This window comes from Zootoca vivipara, chromosome 16 (assembly GCF_963506605.1).
Source record: "Zootoca vivipara chromosome 16, rZooViv1.1, whole genome shotgun sequence".
Lineage (NCBI taxonomy): Eukaryota > Metazoa > Chordata > Lepidosauria > Squamata > Lacertidae > Zootoca > Zootoca vivipara.
The window spans coordinates 2,350,277-2,367,045 of NC_083291.1; the positions used below are offsets into that span (position 1 = coordinate 2,350,277).

At 44.4% G+C, this 16,769-nt stretch overlaps 2 protein-coding genes across 14 annotated transcripts in view; one reads left to right on the forward strand and one right to left on the reverse strand.

Moving 5' to 3' along the window:
- Positions 1–396: 396 nt before the first annotated feature.
- On the reverse strand, positions 397–6,323 carry LOC118075369 (SOSS complex subunit C). Of its 12 annotated transcripts, none has more exons than XM_035097300.2 (7): positions 6,147–6,316; positions 5,142–5,163; positions 4,362–4,433; positions 3,852–3,954; positions 2,446–2,505; positions 1,110–1,200; positions 397–688 (listed from the first exon to the last, which is right to left on the reverse strand). In XM_035097300.2, exons 3-7 carry the CDS (start codon positions 4,384–4,386, stop codon positions 593–595), a joined length of 375 nt encoding a protein of 124 aa, XP_034953191.1. In that variant the 5' UTR covers positions 4,387–4,433; positions 5,142–5,163; positions 6,147–6,316; the 3' UTR covers positions 397–592. The 12 variants fall into 12 exon arrangements, with proteins under 12 accessions (XP_034953191.1, XP_034953189.1, XP_034953192.1 ...); XM_035097298.2 differs by having other exon boundaries at positions 5,853–6,316; XM_035097301.2 differs by having other exon boundaries at positions 5,736–6,316.
- A 273-nt stretch (positions 6,324–6,596) lies between these two features.
- HAUS6 (HAUS augmin like complex subunit 6) overlaps positions 6,597–16,769 on the forward strand; it is a 36,528-nt gene continuing 26,355 nt past the window's right edge. For both annotated transcript variants that reach the window (XM_060268983.1, XM_060268984.1), the window contains exons 1-9: positions 6,597–7,201; positions 8,556–8,651; positions 10,973–11,051; positions 12,975–13,107; positions 13,285–13,432; positions 13,983–14,048; positions 14,694–14,748; positions 14,897–15,070; positions 16,095–16,288. In XM_060268983.1, coding sequence (XP_060124966.1) covers positions 7,071–7,201; positions 8,556–8,651; positions 10,973–11,051; positions 12,975–13,107; positions 13,285–13,432; positions 13,983–14,048; positions 14,694–14,748; positions 14,897–15,070; positions 16,095–16,288 — 1,076 coding nt within the window. In that variant the 5' untranslated portion in view covers positions 6,597–7,070. The remainder of the gene's footprint in view (positions 7,202–8,555; positions 8,652–10,972; positions 11,052–12,974; positions 13,108–13,284; positions 13,433–13,982; positions 14,049–14,693; positions 14,749–14,896; positions 15,071–16,094; positions 16,289–16,769) is intronic.

Genomic DNA, 16,769 nt, shown 5'->3' on the forward strand with positions numbered 1-16,769 from the left:
GTTATGCTTTTTGCTGCAAGCCCACTATGGGAGGGGTCTGTAAAAAATTCTGGAAAGGACCCCCCACCAGGAGGAAGCTCACAACTTTCCCCATGGTACCACTTGCACTGAGCTGTTAGTTCGAGCGGGGAGTGTGGGCAGAGCAAGCAAGAGAGAACCGTAGCTGCTCTCGGTTCCTCTCATTTGTTTTCTCTCTCTGGGTGCTGTGCAAAGAGGAAAGGCCCCACAGTGCTACCTAGAGGAATCACAAGTAGCCACTTCTGCCCCTTTCCCTCTGTCTAGGGCAGGGTAGTGTTGTTTGTGGGTCACAAAAGAGAAGCAGCCGGCTCTTCCTCACCTGGTGCCATTGTGGGGAAATTGGCCGCATGGAAAGAAAAGAACAGGACACCTTAGAACTTATTTTAAGTAGTTTAACATTCGCTGGAAACAAAATACCTGAATCCAAAATGGAAAGCCATTACAGTGAACAAAAAATAACAACATTCATTTTTGAGTCCTCTTCTTTTCATAAACCAGAAGCAGGGTTGGGCAAAAGAGCAGCTGTAAGACTGGAGAAACACGGATGCTCGCTCTTCGTTCCAAGGATGGTTTCTCACTCTAAATCAAGCCGTGGCAACACAGGGAGAATAAGGTTTCCAAAGGCAGAGTCTTGGGTTATGAAGTATCCTGAGGAATGTGCATGAGCGTGCTGCGAAAGGAACATAACGGTTTGAAAACGACACATTTTCAATGGAAGCCAAGTCTCTCCACTGTCATGTAAGCATGACAGAATATCTGTTCTTTGCCAAGTTTCAGTCCTGCTAATAGTTCAGTTGCTTTGACCCAGGTGTGGGGAACCTCTGGCCCTCCAGATGTTGCCGAACTACAATGCCCATCTTCACATCTAGCTCATTCTTCCCAAGTTTTTGCCCGCAGTGTTTAAAACAGGGCTAAAATGTGAGACAATACAGAACGTAACATGACCAAAGCCACTTCCCAAATCAGAAGACACTCTCAGAGTTTTAAACTTTGTCATTACTGTAATTATTAAGCTAGGCACCAAAACAAAAAGGCCCAGCAAAACTTGCAAAACGGCCAGTTTGGATATGCTTTGGGTCAGGACAACTCACCTGTAGAGCAGCCTTCTGCTGTGCAGCAATGTGCTGTAGTTCAGCATGATCACGGAAATCCTTGTTAAAGGAAGATCTGGCGAGAGAGATGCTGCGAGCAATGATAAGAAATTGACATGTCACACAAATGCAGGCAAGGTAGCCATCAGCACAGTCTCAAGGTAGAGGCTTGTCATGGGCAGGGTGGGTATTGCAGAGTCAAGAAGTTCCATGTTGTTACTTTAAATGTATCTGACATGCAAAGTGAGTAATTTGCATGTGCCAGACAGTGTTAGAAACTCAGATCTATAAGCTAGGCACCAAATGACTCCTTCAGCCAAGGTTACAGTCACCCAACAGAATGTCTAGTTGCCACTTTGGGGCAAGACAGCTCTAATGTCTTATTTTCCAAAAGATGGACTGACTGTGATTCTCAGTTAAACGTCTGGCTAGTTCAGATGAAAATTTTGAGCTAGGTTAAGAGTTTTGAGAGCTTAAGGAAGAAAAATCCCTTAATCAAGGGACAGTCCACATACATATTGGTCTATTCCGACCTCTTTTTCTTAATGGTGACACGGGCCATTCATAACGTAGGGCTATTCTTCACAACTGTGAGCAGGGCATTGGGGTGGGAGAAGTGGAGACGAGCTACAACAATTCACTACAGTGGACCCTCTGGATACGAATCAAATTCATTCCGGGGGTCCGTACTTAACCTGAAAAGTCCGTAAGTGGAGGTGCCGCTTCTGCGTATGCCCACAGCGCGACAGAGCACTTCTGCACATGCGGCGAAACCCAGAAGTATACACTTCCGGGGGTGCCGCGTTCGCAACCCGAAAGTTACGTATCCAGAGCGGTACATAACTCGAGGGTCCACTGTATAACGTTCTTCTCGGCTCCTACTCAGGCTGCACAGAAAAAGCATTTTGGTTCCAGAAATTCATTCCTATTGTGCAGATGAAATACAACGGGCAGAAATCTACAGGATGGGGTATTAGCGTGTTAAAACAGTTAAGATCCAAGGATTTCCAGGCAGGCACCTCCAGATGGCAGAGATGACAGGAGTCTATCCTGGCACCCGGGCATTTTCACTGGGCAGCAAGAGGCCAACAGTCAGGTGCAAAATGCGCCTGGCTAATTTCGAGCACTGGTGCCAGAAGGAAATTTCTGCTCAGGACCATTCACTCCAGCAATGGCAGGTTAAACCAAATAGGAAGGAAACCCAAGTGTAAGTCAAAAGGAGGTCAGCTGGAAGGCATGCAGTAGAAGAAAAAGGGCCCCCAGCACATTTTGCTCTCTCGCCGGCGCCACCCAATAACTTGCCTAAGTGATACCTGAATAAAACAGCGCTACTAACCAGGGGTCCATAGTCTTCATGATGGGGAGTTCATATGTTTGGTAGAGTGGCTGCAGAACTCTGTATGCAGGAAAAGAGTTTCCCATTGAGATTGTGCTGAGACAACGTCTCTTTGTAGCCAACAAGTTACCGTACACAAAAATACTACTACTACTACTACTGCTACTACTACTACTACTCCACCATGAGCAATAAATCAAGTCCTATGCTAAACACATGGAAGAGGATTTTGTTTTGTTTTTAATTCAAGGGCAGCTTTACATTTCAAAGAAATCTCGAATCTTAATATGGAAACAGTGATAAGGTTCAACACGGGGGAAGTGGAATTTTGGCGAAGAAGTGGGTGAAAATCCAATACTGTACATTAAAAAGAACTTTTTTTTTAAAGTGAACTGAAAATTTCCCTCTCCAGAGGGAATGAGCAAAGATGGAAACTCTCTTGCAGCTGGCTGCTTGGAACAATCGGCATACAACCCTGATTGTTATCAACTGTGTCCATTAGAACAGGGGTCAGCAAACTTTTTTCAGCAGGGGGCTGGTCCACTGTCCCTCAGACCTTGTGTGTGTGTGGGGGGGGGGCAGACTATATTTTCGAAAAAGAAAGAAAGAACGAATTCCTATGCCCCACAAATAACCCAGAGGTGCATTTTAAATAAAAGCACACACATTCTACTCATGTAAAAACATGCTGATTCCCGTACTGTCTGCAGGCCGGATTTAGAAGGTGATTGGGCCAGATCTGGCCCTGGGCCTTAGTTTGCCTACCCATGCATTCGAAGTGTTACTGATAAGTCTGCTCACTTTCTTGGGTGGGCGGGAGATTGTTGCCCCCTCTGCGCCAGCCCTGACTGCGTCACCCCTGCCTGGCAAATCTATGCTGGCGGGGGGCGTGGCCGTGGGTAAACTGCAGCACGTACCTGCAAGGACCTTTGTTTAATGGAGGGGAGGCTGCAGCCTCCGCCTGCCCCCCCTCAATAAGGGTATCCTGCTAAAGGGATCCGGAGGCGTGGATTCTGTCCAAAGTGTGGGCATGGGCTAGGGTATGCCCCTAACCCAACGGGGACATTTCGTGGTGCCCCTATTTGATGTAAGTCATAGGGCTCCCCCTTCTGGTGATTTACCCTTAGTTAGACTCCCTGCAGGCGGGCGGGCGTCAAGATATAACCTGGTTTCACCCAATGCCTAAGCCAAATCGCTCACATCTGTAACCAATAAAGTTGTGGCCTGTTTTAGCCCATAATCCAAAACACTCATGTTGGGGCGTTTATTAATCAGTGGGGAGCTACAGGGAACGGGGCCTTGGCACGCAAGAGAAAGCATCCCTTGGCTTTTTGATCAGAGAACACAACTTCTTTGATCAGAGAACACAACTGAAACAAAAAGGCAGGTCTCTAAACGTACTGTACCTGGCTCCAGGGTGATTTGTGGAAGACTGGTTTTGCATCAGCAGCTTCCTCTTCTCCTTATCTAGCTCTGCCAAAATCGCAACCCTGTTTTTATTCTGAAACCCTGGCAGGAATGAGAAGAATGGAAAAGTCTATGCACAATTTCCTTGAACCACCCTGCAGCTGCACTGGCTTCAAGCTCTCCCAAGTGAAGGATCAAGAGCACAGTCGCACCTTGGTTCTCAAACACTCACTTCCAGGTTGGGAGCCGATTTGTTTGACAACTAAGGCATTCGACTACCAAAGTACCACTTTGAAGGACTTGCAAGTGAAAGAACTATTGGGAAAGATTTTCCAAGATGAGAGGAGATGGCTCTGGGATTGTTCTGTGTAGTCTCAGGGAATATTTCCTAAATTTTGAAGGGTGAAGGATTTTTGTGGAGTGTGTGCCCACTTTGTGTGTGCACCTTAAAATTTTATTATAACGTAACCATGCAGATAGAGGCAAAGATTACCAGATGTAACATTTACCTTGCCCAGGAGGGTTTGATGTCATCTTGCTAGTTTCTGCCTTAATTGGCTATAACGTAGTTATGGGATGAGCTACCAAAAAGAATATAAATTAACATGTGAACATAAAAGGCTCACTACTAATACAATTGTACATTAATATTCAGATTGCAGGATGCAATAACAACACATTTTACAAAATGCTTGTGAGAATGCAGAGTAGCAGGTATGCTATATGCAAAGAGGGTGTGAACTGGGGCCACCTATTGGGTGCATGTGATCCCCTTATTGGAACAACTACACTCGGCTTGGATTGGTTTTCCAGAAACAATCCCGGATTTACAGAAGCCGTCCTGCATTGTAATCCCGGAATGTCCTGCAAAACCATAGGACATCCCTATTTTCCTCGGGGAAATACTGGAGGGCATGGAATCATCCAGTCATCTGGAGGCAACAGCCCTGCATATGAAAGTTTTTAAAAAATGTTTAATGTTTTATTATGTTTTTAAATATGTTAGAATCACCCCAGAGTGGCTGAGGCAGCCCAGTCGGATGGACGAGGTATAAATAATAAAAGCATTGTTATGGAATAGGACGTCCCTCTTTTCATTGAAGAAATATTGGAGGGTATTTCATTCCATGGTTCACTTTTCGGACTACAACTCCCATCGGCGCCAGCAACTGATGGAATAAGCTGTAGCGCAAGCCGTCTTGCAGGGCGCCTGGTGGCGGGAGGCTGGACTAGGGAATCCGCAAAAGGAAACCATACAGTTAGCATTGTGGTTGCTCCTTTCAGCTCACCTTCAGCAGGTGGGTGGAGTCCCTAAGTGAAAGCATAGAAATAAACAGCTCAAAGCACCTGGCTGCGGACACAGTCCCCATTCACCCACATCCTCCTTCCGGGTGGACTGCTCCCTGTCTCTCTCACTCCACCCCCTTTAGCTGCCCAGATGGACTTTGCTGCCCCCCCTTTGGCTCTACAGATAGACTCTCCCAACCACCCCTTTGGCTGTCCAGGTGGACTCTCCCAAACCTCCTTTGGCTCTACAGATGGACTCTGCCACCCCCCCTTTGGCTGTAAAAATGGATTCTCCCGCCCCCCTTTGGCTGTTCACATGGGCTCTCCCAAACTTCTTTTGGCTGCCCAGATGGACTTTCCCGCTTCTCTTTCATTGGACAATTGGCCAATCTGCCGCCCCCCTTTGGCTGTCCCGATGGACTCTCCCAAACCTCCTTTGGCTCTACAGATAAAACTCTGCCGCCCCCTCTTTGGCTGCCCTGATGGACTCTCCCGCTCATCTTTCGTTGGACGAATGGACTCTACTACCCTCCCCCTTTGGCTGTTCAGATGGACTCTCCCAAACCTCTTTTGGCTGCCCAAGTGGAATTTCCCACCCCTCTTTGGTTGGACGAATGGACTCTCCCGTCGTCCCCCAGTCGGCTGTAAAGATGGACTCTTCCTCTCCCCGCTTTAGGGGCTCTTTCTTCCCCGCTGGGTTTCTCCTCGCTCACCTGCTCCTGACTTCATGGTCGCGCGCGCCGCGTTCACGCGCCTTCGCTTCCCCGACCACCCCTGACTCAGAAAAGGGAAGAGTGACACGCAGCGTCCAGCTTCCGGGATGAGCTGGAGCTTCCGCTTAGCGAAGGCTTCGCCAGCTGGGTCTCCAGTGGCAGGGAGTTCCAAAGGGCCGGCGCCGCCCAAGGAAGCGGGGATTCTGCGGTGGAGGCGCCTGCGAAAGCATTAGTTTTCCCAGTGTCTCTTCAGCGGCCAGTGTCTAAAAATACCCCCAGCTTTGTTATTCTCACGCTGTATCTCTCATGGTGCTCATGGATGCCCTGAGCTGAGATTCCTGCCTTGCAGCGGGTGGGACTAGATGGCCCCTGGGGGTCCCTTCCAGCTGCAGGATCCTGCGATTCTACACCGCAGGCTGTGGCTTAAAACGTCTATGCAACTGGAACAGAATGTTTTTTTTTTGGGGGGGGGGAGAAGCAGAGCTCCACCCACGTGATGGATCACAAGACGCGGCCCACGCCAAGGTGCGTTTGAAAGGCCATTTCGCCGCCGGCCCAGTGGTGGATTTACGTGTACTGTAAGCTAAAAAAGCTATAGCTTAGGGCCCCACTCTCTTGCCCCCCCCAAAAAAGATTATGAGTCTTTGTAAATTGTTTCTAAAGGAACTTTGTTATTGTCACATGCCAATGGGTTTGCATTATTAAGTTTGTTATTAATAAATCATTTCAAGTTAGAGTTTAATAATTATTTCACTATTAATGTACTTCTTAATTGTATTTCAGTTCAACAATTTGATAAAATACATATTTTGTGAAGTGCAAATGGCTTCAGATACCTATGAGGGAGGGGATTGCCCCCTCCGCTGCTAAGCTGCAGCTTCCGCTTTCCGCCTGCCTAGCGCAGGCAGACGCTCACTTTATATTTCGCTCACTCTATATTTCGTAGCTCTATCCTGGCGCGCCTCGGGTATTCGTCTCCGGCAAGCGGTGCATGCCGGGAACGGGAAGCGCCGGCTTTCCCCCATTGGCTGAAGCCGCGCAGGCTCTTCTGATTGGCTGGCGCGCGCCTCGTCCCCGCTCCCGGTTTTCTTTTTTGGCGGTTGCAGCCTCCATGGCGGCGCGTGAGGAGAGGAGCCTCTGAGAGAAGCTGAAGGAAGGCGGAGGATACCTGGTCGTGGGAAAGGAAGACACGTGTCACCCCGAGTTCGCCTCGCGGCCATGAGCGCGCAGCAGCTCCCGCCCCCTCCCGCCTGGGAGAAAGAGCATCTCTGGCTGTACCTCCTGGCGCTGGGCTTCGACCCGGAAAAGGCCGCCGCCGGGAGGGTCTCCTCGCATCTCTGCCTGGGCGTGTGAGTGGGCCTTTTTCACTTCCATTTTTCATTTTATTGAATTTTACAATTTTTATATTCCACACAGTCATCCTTATCACAAAAAGCATGTCTAAGTCCCAATCCCCGCCCTCAACTTCCCCTTCTGGTTCTCTAAATATTTCTTTCTCCTGCCTGTTATATTCTACTTTAGTTTTGTAATCTTTTATATAAATATTGTTGCATTCTTACCATTTTGTACCCTTTTTCCCAAATCAAATCTTACATTTTATTGTTTTCCCAGTTGTTACATCTTAGTTTTTATATTTTAATTGTAAGTGTTTACTCAAATCCTGCTACGTCTTTACAACATTTCTGTAAATACAACATGAACGGTTCCCAATCCTTTTAAAAGTCCCTATTGTCCTTATCTCTTAATTTTCCAGTTAGCTTCGCCATTTCAGCGAAGTCCCTTTAAAAAACCTGACCTTTCTTTAATGCCACGTTTCCCAAACTTGGTTCACTGGCTGTTTTTTTGGACTACAGTTCTCACCTTCTGCAGCTGGCAGGGCCAGTGGTCAGGGATACTTAAGGGGCTTGTGGGCACTCCAAGGTTTTTAAGCAGAGGTTGGTGGTCCTCTGCCATCGACGCTTCAACTGAGCTTCCTGCATTGCAGGGGGTTGGACTAGATGACCCCAAGGGCCCCTTCCAACTCCACGACTCTGTGACTCCATCATGGGAATTGTAGTTCAAGAACAGCTGGAGGCCCACTGGTTTAATGGGTATACATCTCACGCAAGTTCCTAGAAGCAGCAGTGCTGGTTTCAGTGGGGGTTTAAAATGCTATGGGGATTTATTCGAGCATATTATTTATGGTGGGTTGTTTTTTTTAAAAAAGGATAAGATAACGTCATAAAAATGAAGTACTCGTGTGCCTTAAGCACACCTTTGGCGGGCAAACATCAGCAGGTGAAGTGGTTCCCATCACTGCACCTCTCCTCTCCATTTATATTAAAAAGAGATGTCCATGTTCATGCGAATTGTATTTATTGACACTAAAATGGGTCAGGGGAAAGAATTAATAGTGCAGGACTGTGGCCTTGTAGCACTCCTGTAAATTTTACATGTGCTATTATAAGAGGGGAAAGAAAGCAGGGTTGGATGTTAATCTCATTAAAAAAATGACTTGCTTCTCTGTAAATCTTACTATTTTGTGAGCTGCTATCACTGCATTGAGCAAAAAAATCATGCCTTGCGTCTCTGCCTGTCATGAAGGGCTCTCTGAGGGAGGAAAGGAGGCAATCCTGGTGGGTGCTGAGGTTTGTGCATGGGGCAATTTTTTTCTTTAAAAGGACATTTCTGGTTTTCATAATTTTTGTTGTTATCATTTTTTAGGAACATGTTTGATAAACCGAACAAAGATGCATTTAGTATTGTTGTGCACTTCCTGTTTTCCAACGTGGACCAGTCTCATTGTACTGAGATTTTCAGGTGAGTGTCATCTCTCTTTAACTTCATTTAGGGGATGCTTTATTACTCAATGGCTTTTTCTTATTGACAAAATTATGAACAGGGATCCACAACTTCTGGGTGGCCTTACAAGCCATATCAAAAATTGTGGCCACCAGAACCTAGCTGTTCCCTGCAAGGCAGCGCCTTATCACCCTTTCCTGCAGAAAAGGGCAACAGGATGCTTACCAGTTTGATAGCTGTGTGTCCAGGGCCCAGCAGCTATGCAGCCCACAATTGATAGTAGCAGGCTTCCTCTGAGGAGAAATCGTACATTGCTATCCCTTTGTGGGACTGCCGTATTGTTGCTCTGGATAGTGTAATATCCAGCCCACAAGTAGTAGAGGTCTAGTATTGCTGCAGAGGAGATAATCATAATGTTTGTTTCTACTCCTCCTCTGCCCACCAAAAGGATGCATATTGTGCACAAGGTAGAGGGAAGAATTCCTGTGGATGTGGTTAACAAAATTAGAGGAATGTGTAGGTACTACTTGTTAATTTAACATCCTTTCCTCCATTTCTTCACATCATTTCTTGAGATTTTAAGCTTGCTGCTGCTGCTCTCTCTGTGCCTTTGTTTGAGAGGAAAAACTAGCTGACAAGGGACTTGCTGCACATTATCTGGAGACTACTTAGTTGCAACTCCTGCAAGATCTTCTTTGTGGTGTTGGGGTCACAAGGTGCTGGAAACTGATAGCAATGAGGAACAGAACTCTTTTCCAGTTGATGTCATGAATAGCATCTTTGTAACAATATAGTATTCCAGTGTTTGGAATATACGATTACACAATTTATTAGTTATAAAACATAGCAGTGCATTTAACAGTGCAATCTTGCAGATGTCTATTCAGAAGTAAGGGCTTCTATGTTAAGGAGTACTTGCACTCAGGAAAGAATATAAAAGCAAGAGATCAGTTCACTAAAATAAATTATTCTGAAAGGTCAAATACCTGCTGGGGTAAGACTAAGTCATGTGCCAGAATTTTATGTTCTGACAAGTGAATTAGGTGATAAAAAGCTTTTAAGCTTTACTAATTGTCATAGTTAGCTCAGTTTCAAAAGATGCAGATGGAGGAAGCCAGTCGCTAGGTAAGATGATATGTATTCAGTTATTTATGCCAATGCCAATTTATTGTAGCAAGCAGGAATTCTAGCTTAAACAAGACTGTGGGCATTCAGGATGGAACTTGATCTCTTTCTATCTGCTTTTTTTTTGGGGGGGGAAGTCATTCAGTTCTAACTATCTACAAAAACAATGGATAGTGATTTATTTCCAAACTAAACATGTAGATATGCTTTGGAGACAAAATGACTGGGTGGGTGGGAAACCCTAAGAAAGTGAGGGAGGAAACTCCAGCCAAAAGCTGTAGAATAAATCTCTAGTTAAAAACAGAATTTAAAAAAACCCAAGCAATATCAATTTAAACTCTATTGATATTTTCTAGATAAATTTGTTGATAAATTCATGTAGTATTATTGTGCTATCATAGTGCAACTAGACTGCACAGATAGCTAGTAGAAACTATGCCTGGCCATTAAACCAGCTATATTTTGTCAACCCCTGCTTAACTATGTGGCAAAAGCTGAAGAGAAAGCAGGCCAAATAGACTTCCTAAGGCAGGGAGTTTCACAGTCTAGGTGCTGCCACAGCACCCTAGGAGAGGTGCTTACATCCTAGCTATTTGTCCTTCATTACTGATGGGACCTGGAGATCTTAAGATTAGGCAGATTTATATGGGAGACGATGCTCCTTTTGGACCCAAGTCATGTAGTGAGAGACTTGTATGTCAGCTTGTGTTTGGAAGTGAACTGGAAGCCTGTGCAGCTGTTGTGAAGCAGTCAGCAAATGTTCTCTAGGGTGAACATACACCAAAACCTTTTGTTGACATATTCCACATCAACTGAACCTTTCAAAGATTCTTCAAAGGTTGCCCATTTAGAACACATTGCTGTAATTTTAACATGCCTCTTCTTGTCTCCATAACTTGCCTATCATTTAGTACGGGGGTCGACAACAGGGTACCTTCCAGAGGTTTTTGGACTCCACCTCCCATCAGCTTGGCCAGGGGTTGGGGAGGATTTAGTACTATCAATGCCAGCCTGAAAATTGACTACAACTGTTGTCTATGTAAACTTTACCCTAGGTGGGATACTTAAGTTTTTCTATAGTAAACATGCAATAATTTGTTAATGCAAACCTGAGAACACTGAGCCTTTTGTATTGCTATGTTATGTGAGAAATATATCTGATTCATTGAACATTTGTTGAAATTGATTTCTTTCCCTTCCCTGGGAATGGAAAGATTTTGTTTTCCTCCAACAGATAAAAAGACAGACTCTGAATTCAGGAAACATAGTTACGAATGGCTAAGAAGAATTTCAGTAAGTATTGGTAAGAATGAAAAAGGGGTTCACATCTTTGCCCCATACATATTGGTGGTCTATGATAATTCCTTTCAGACTTTGTGTTCTGACTCTTGTTGAGAGGGAGTGTTCTCTCATGCCCTATCCTCTGCTTGCACCATTTCACCCTTTTCAAGCTTTTATCAACTTGCAACAACACAAATAGTTCAGGTTGTCAGCAAATGATAGAAACTGAAAGGAGAGCCAGAAAGGAGTGTGGACGAAGGTTCCTCCCTCCAGTACTTGTTCCTTTGGGGAGGTTTCCTTGCCATCCCCAAAAGTAGCTGGTCAATTTAAATTGTTGCTGTCCAGGATCAGAACATTGGTACCTCTCTTTAGTTTTTAGTTCTAAACAGGGCCATTTAAATATGGCTTTGCAATCCTATGGTTACAGCATGTGGGATTGAATTTAAAACACCCAGTGCCGACATGAAGATACGTTTGGTGAAGTCATGCTGGGTGGGATTCAGCACAACAGAAGCTATTGCTTGCTTGCTTCATTTGTTTGGAATATGAATCAACAGGCAGCCCTGTTCAGGGAAGTTTTAAATGTTTGATGCTTTATTGTGTTTTGGGGGAGCCACATAGATGGGCTGAATAATATTAATAGTAACAAAATACCATAGTGATATCCAACAATAATAAAAAATGAAAAGATAAGAAATAAAAAGGATAAAACTATTATCAGAGAAAAAATCAGATGTTTTCCATGCATCAACTCATGCTTTTGGGAAAGCGCGTAAAAATAAAAGTTGTAAGCACCTGACAAAATGTGTCCAGTTTCAGAGCCTGTCTAACTTCCACATAAAATCCAGTTATGATGCTACCAGTACATGGGTCGCTGTAACCAAGCTGTTCCTGTCCAGGAATGGCCATTGTTAGCACAGCAGTGATGTTTGGGAATCCCTGCTCGTCCCAGAACAGCTGCCCTGGGGCAGGGGGGTGGGGAGGCAGGGGTGGCACTCTGGTTGTTACTTTAACTGGTTTACAAACGGCAACAACAACAAGCAATTGCCAACATAGATCCTGGGGGGCCTCCACCGTTCTTACTTGGCTGATCCCCAAAGTAACCTTGGGGGCTGGTCGGAGTGATGGAAGGGCTGATCTCATCCCACAGGTGCCTCCTTTGGCCACCGGGCCACTTTGGGGGGGGGGGGTTGGACTTCACGGCCCTCTTCCTCTCCTGGCTGGGATTCCTGCATTTCAGAGGCTTGGACTAGATTATCCTTTGGGGTCCCTTCTAACTCTACATATCTACTACTGAGATCACTACTGTCACTTCCAGTGGCAGTGATGAATCAAGGAGTACCTCCAGACTGTGTGCCTGTTCCTTCAGAAAGTACAGCCTCGTTCAGACCAGTACAGGGGTGGGCAACCTTTATTCTATCCAGTGCCACATTCCCTGGGGGTGGGGAAGTAATCTGTGGACCTTGCATGCTGAGTGTTGGTGGGGCACCTCCCTCCTCCTCTTCTTCTCCCCCCCCCCCCTTGGCAGAGGAAGGAAGGTGTATTGTGATCTGTGGCTCAGGCACAGTATTATTTATTAATTTATACACCACTTAAATGGCATAATGGCTTCTAAGCATCATACAGCTGTAAAAGCAATGCATACTTAGATCCACAATAACAAATCCATTGGGGCACTCAACATCCTTAGTTAAGATCTACAGCAAAACAATTAAAAATCATGACAAAACAATACAATCAGAAGTTCGTTATCGGTGCAAACCTCAGGAAATGGTGAAGGAAAGCATGGTGATTTGTCAAAGCTACTTGGTATTGTTTTATTTGCCGATAGTTTTAGTACTGCAAACAGGTAGTAGCTAAAACTTAATCTAAGAGAGAGTTGTCAGCTACAGTTCACTTCCTCAGTTCATTTTTTTTATCCTTTTAATTCCCAAGGATGAATGTGGAAACAGCTTTCCTCCAGTTGTGGCATCTTTATTCCTTTCTCCCGGTGGCTCTAAGTTCATTCATCTAATGTACTGCTTCGCAAGATATGTCATAATGCAACATGTTAAAGTAGATTCTGCAGGTAAGCAATAATTTCTTGGAAGGTTTTCTATTCCAAACTAGCTTTTTTTATATGCACAGCAGGTGGAAAATAAATTGTAGGACATGCAGTTGATTCTGGGTTCAAGGGATCAAAAAACAGAATGAAAGGGGGGGGGGCATACACAAAAGGCTTGAGAAACTTGCTTCTTTCATGTAGGTGCTGGCATACCCTATCCTGAAGCAGTGAACTCAAGACCTCCTGACCTGAACATTGCAGTTGCAAAATACCATGTAGCACGAAGCAGATTTTTACACAGTCTGCAAAAGGAAGACTTTTTGATTCAAGAATTGCAGAAAAAAGCACTGTAAGTAGAGTTTCTATAACACGTAAGTTGTGGCAGTCTGAGTGATCCAAACAACCATATAGCTGAGATTGTTAGAGTTCGTTTCATTTCTGTGCGACCTTCTGGCCAAAAAAGGCCCTCTCAAGGGGTAGCACACAAATACACAATTCAAATAAAAAATAAGTATGAAACTTACAAAAATGTAAGATAAAATCTTAGCACTTCAAAAAAGACTATAGAGGCCAAATAAATTCATGATCCTGCCAAAAGACATAGGGCAGTCTCTACAAAGATGTCAGGGAGAGCAGGAGTAAATCCCTAGGGAGCAGGCCTGTGTAGCTAGAAAAGGCTTCTTGATTAAAACAAACAAACAAACAACAACTTTTAGGGAGCTGCCATCTTAGAATTGCATATTACTAAAAAAGTAAACACATGAAGTATGTGAAGCACACATTGGGGGTTTGGGGTTTAAGGAAAAAATGCTGTTTGCTCTTCACCAGCTGCTTTTGGGAGTATTGTACATTTAAGAATCTTTACCTGTGGCTATTGGCTTTTACTTCTTTGTTTGCAGGCATTTTAGTAAGCGAATTAGAGATTTAAAATTTGAAAATGCAGATCTGGACAAGCAGCTCCAAAAGTAAGTATACCCTCTTAGCTTGCTTACATTTGAAAGTTTCAGTTTAGAGTTTTTTGCTCTGGTTGTGGTGTTAACACATTTTCATCCATGGGGTCATGAAGAGTCGGACACGACTAAACGACAAAACAAGAACAACAAAGAGAAGTGGGAGAAGGAAGCATTTTGTGTTGACTTGTGTGTGATACAGTCTGTCATGCCTAATGCTCTCAATGGCTACTGATTACAGTGGAACCTCGGTTTATGAACACCTCGGTTTATGAATTTTCGGTTTACGAACGCCGCAGACCCATCTGGAACGGATTAATTCACTTTCCATTACTTTCAATGGGAAAGTTCGCTTCAGTTCATGAATGCTTCAGTTTATGAACAGACTTCCGGAACCAATTACACCCATGCTTCGGGTTAAGTACGCTTCAGGTTGAGGACTCCGTGGACCCGTCTGGAACAGATTAATCCACTTTCCATTACTTTTGATGGGAAAGTTCGCTTCAGTTTATGAACAGACGTCAGGAGCCAATTGTGTTCATAAACCGAGGTACCACTGTAGCTGTTAGCAAAATACACCAGAATATGTGAGCTAGCTTTTGCTGTAGCACAAATTGTACCGTTGGCTCACACTTTTTGTGTTTTTCATTTTCTGGCTAGAATGGAGAAAGGCATTAATCCAAGTCAGAACAACACTGCAGAGAGAGTTGAGAAGGTGAGGATCTTTGATCATGTAATTCCAGCTATCGCCATCCGGTGCCCTGCCCCCCAGGACTGACGTTTTACGCACATGCATATTTCTGCTTTCTCAAGGTATCTCATTTTCTCTCTCGTTTCCACCCCCCCTTCCTTTACTCCCAAAGGCTCGCTGTTTATGGACGCAGATAACGGAAACACTTACACGTCTACAAAAAGAAATAGAAGTTGTAGATTCAGTTGTCAAAGGTCATATTGACCAGTACGTATTAGATGGCACAAGTGTCGCTATTAGTGTTCCGAGGCCTCTACTTGAAAAAGTTGAAAAGGATATGCACCAAGTAAGTTTATTTGCACGCTTGTTTTTGCTCCACTGTTTCTGTAGAATTTTTTGTTTTTTCTCTTTTCCGGTAGTGTTTCGTTTAGTTGTCTGAAATTCATTGTCTCGTAGCTATTGCGATTAGCAACTTTGTTAAGACAAAAAATGTAGGGAAAGATCTGCAGTATAGTGAAGATGTAATCAAACTTAAATAAAGAGCTCTGTTTTAAGAGTTGTACTTCTTGCAAGATCATTCCACCCCTACACTGAGTTGGGCTTACGTGAGCTAGGCTCTCCTTGCAGCTGACCAGTCCTTGGGTTGGACGACGTTCCATGCACATATTGGCACCCTTCATCTGTAATAAAGCAGGGGTGACTAACCCACAGGTCGCATACCAACCCCAATATATCCCCCCCTATTTAAATTATTAATTTTTAATTTAAGAGAAGTTTACTGATTGCTCCCAAGCATTCACTAGCATGATGCCAAAAGAAGAAGAGGAGGAGTTTGGATTTGATATCCCGCTTTATCACTACTCGAAGGAGTCTCAAAGCGGCTAACAATCTCCTTTCCCTTCCTCCCCCACAACAAACACTCTGTGAAGTGAGTGGAGCTGAGAGACTTCAGAGAAGTGTGACTAGCCCAAGGTCACCCAGCAGCTGCATGTGGAGGAGCGGAGACACGAACCTGGTTCCCCAGATTACGAGTCTACCGCTCTTAACCACTACACCACACTGGCAAAAGACTTTTTGTGCCCCTTCCTCAGTAGTCCCTTGGAAAATCATAGTTAAAATGCCTTCTTTTACCCTTCAGCCGCTCCCCCTTTGACTTCCAGGCCCATAGTATAAAGAAACCATCTACAGCCCTGAATCTCAAGCCACAGGCACTCAGTTATCTCTTAAATCACGGTTTTCACTCCATTTGTCTTGCATGGCTCACTCACTATCCCATTATATTTTGCTCAGTTTTCGAAAGATGAATGAGATGTTACGACAATGTATTTCTGTATTAATCAGTTCCTGCCCTTGTTTGCAAAATTTTGCAGTTTCATGTAGGGAATGTCTATGAAGAAGGAAAACTAAACGTTTTAACAGTCGTCCACTTACTCAACAAAGCCTTGGAAATACTGATGCATGAGCGCTGGCGCATTGACAAGAATGCACTAAAATTGGATCTTCAGTACATGGAAGGAAAGACCAAATACCAGAATGTTAATTTACAGGGTCTTAAGTCACTGAGGTGAGCTCAGTAGTCTGTGGCTTGCATATCCTACACGCACAGACGCTTTTCACATACTTGTGGCATGAGTAAACTGACTTACTGGCCTGGCTTAGATGTAAGGGTCTGGTAAACCATGATTTCCTGGATCTGGAACAAACTATGCCCTCTCTTCTGTTATCGACCTTAAGTCAATACTTCTATGGTTTATTAAGTCAGTTTCCTCATGGTATCTGAACCAGGAAACTGCTTTAAGTAATCCCTACAAACCAGGAACATTCCTGGTTTTTTTTAAAGATTTGCTTAAATCAAGAGTTTCCTGGTTTGGATGCCATGAGGAAGGCGTAGTTTAACAAAACCTGGAAGTATTAAGAAACGGAATAGAAAAGCGTGGGAAGCATACAAGCACATTATTTGTTTCTGGACTAGTTGATCGATCTGAACTTGGAGTACAAAATTCCTTTCTCCCTGTATGTCTTGGTGTCCAGATTCTATTTTAAAC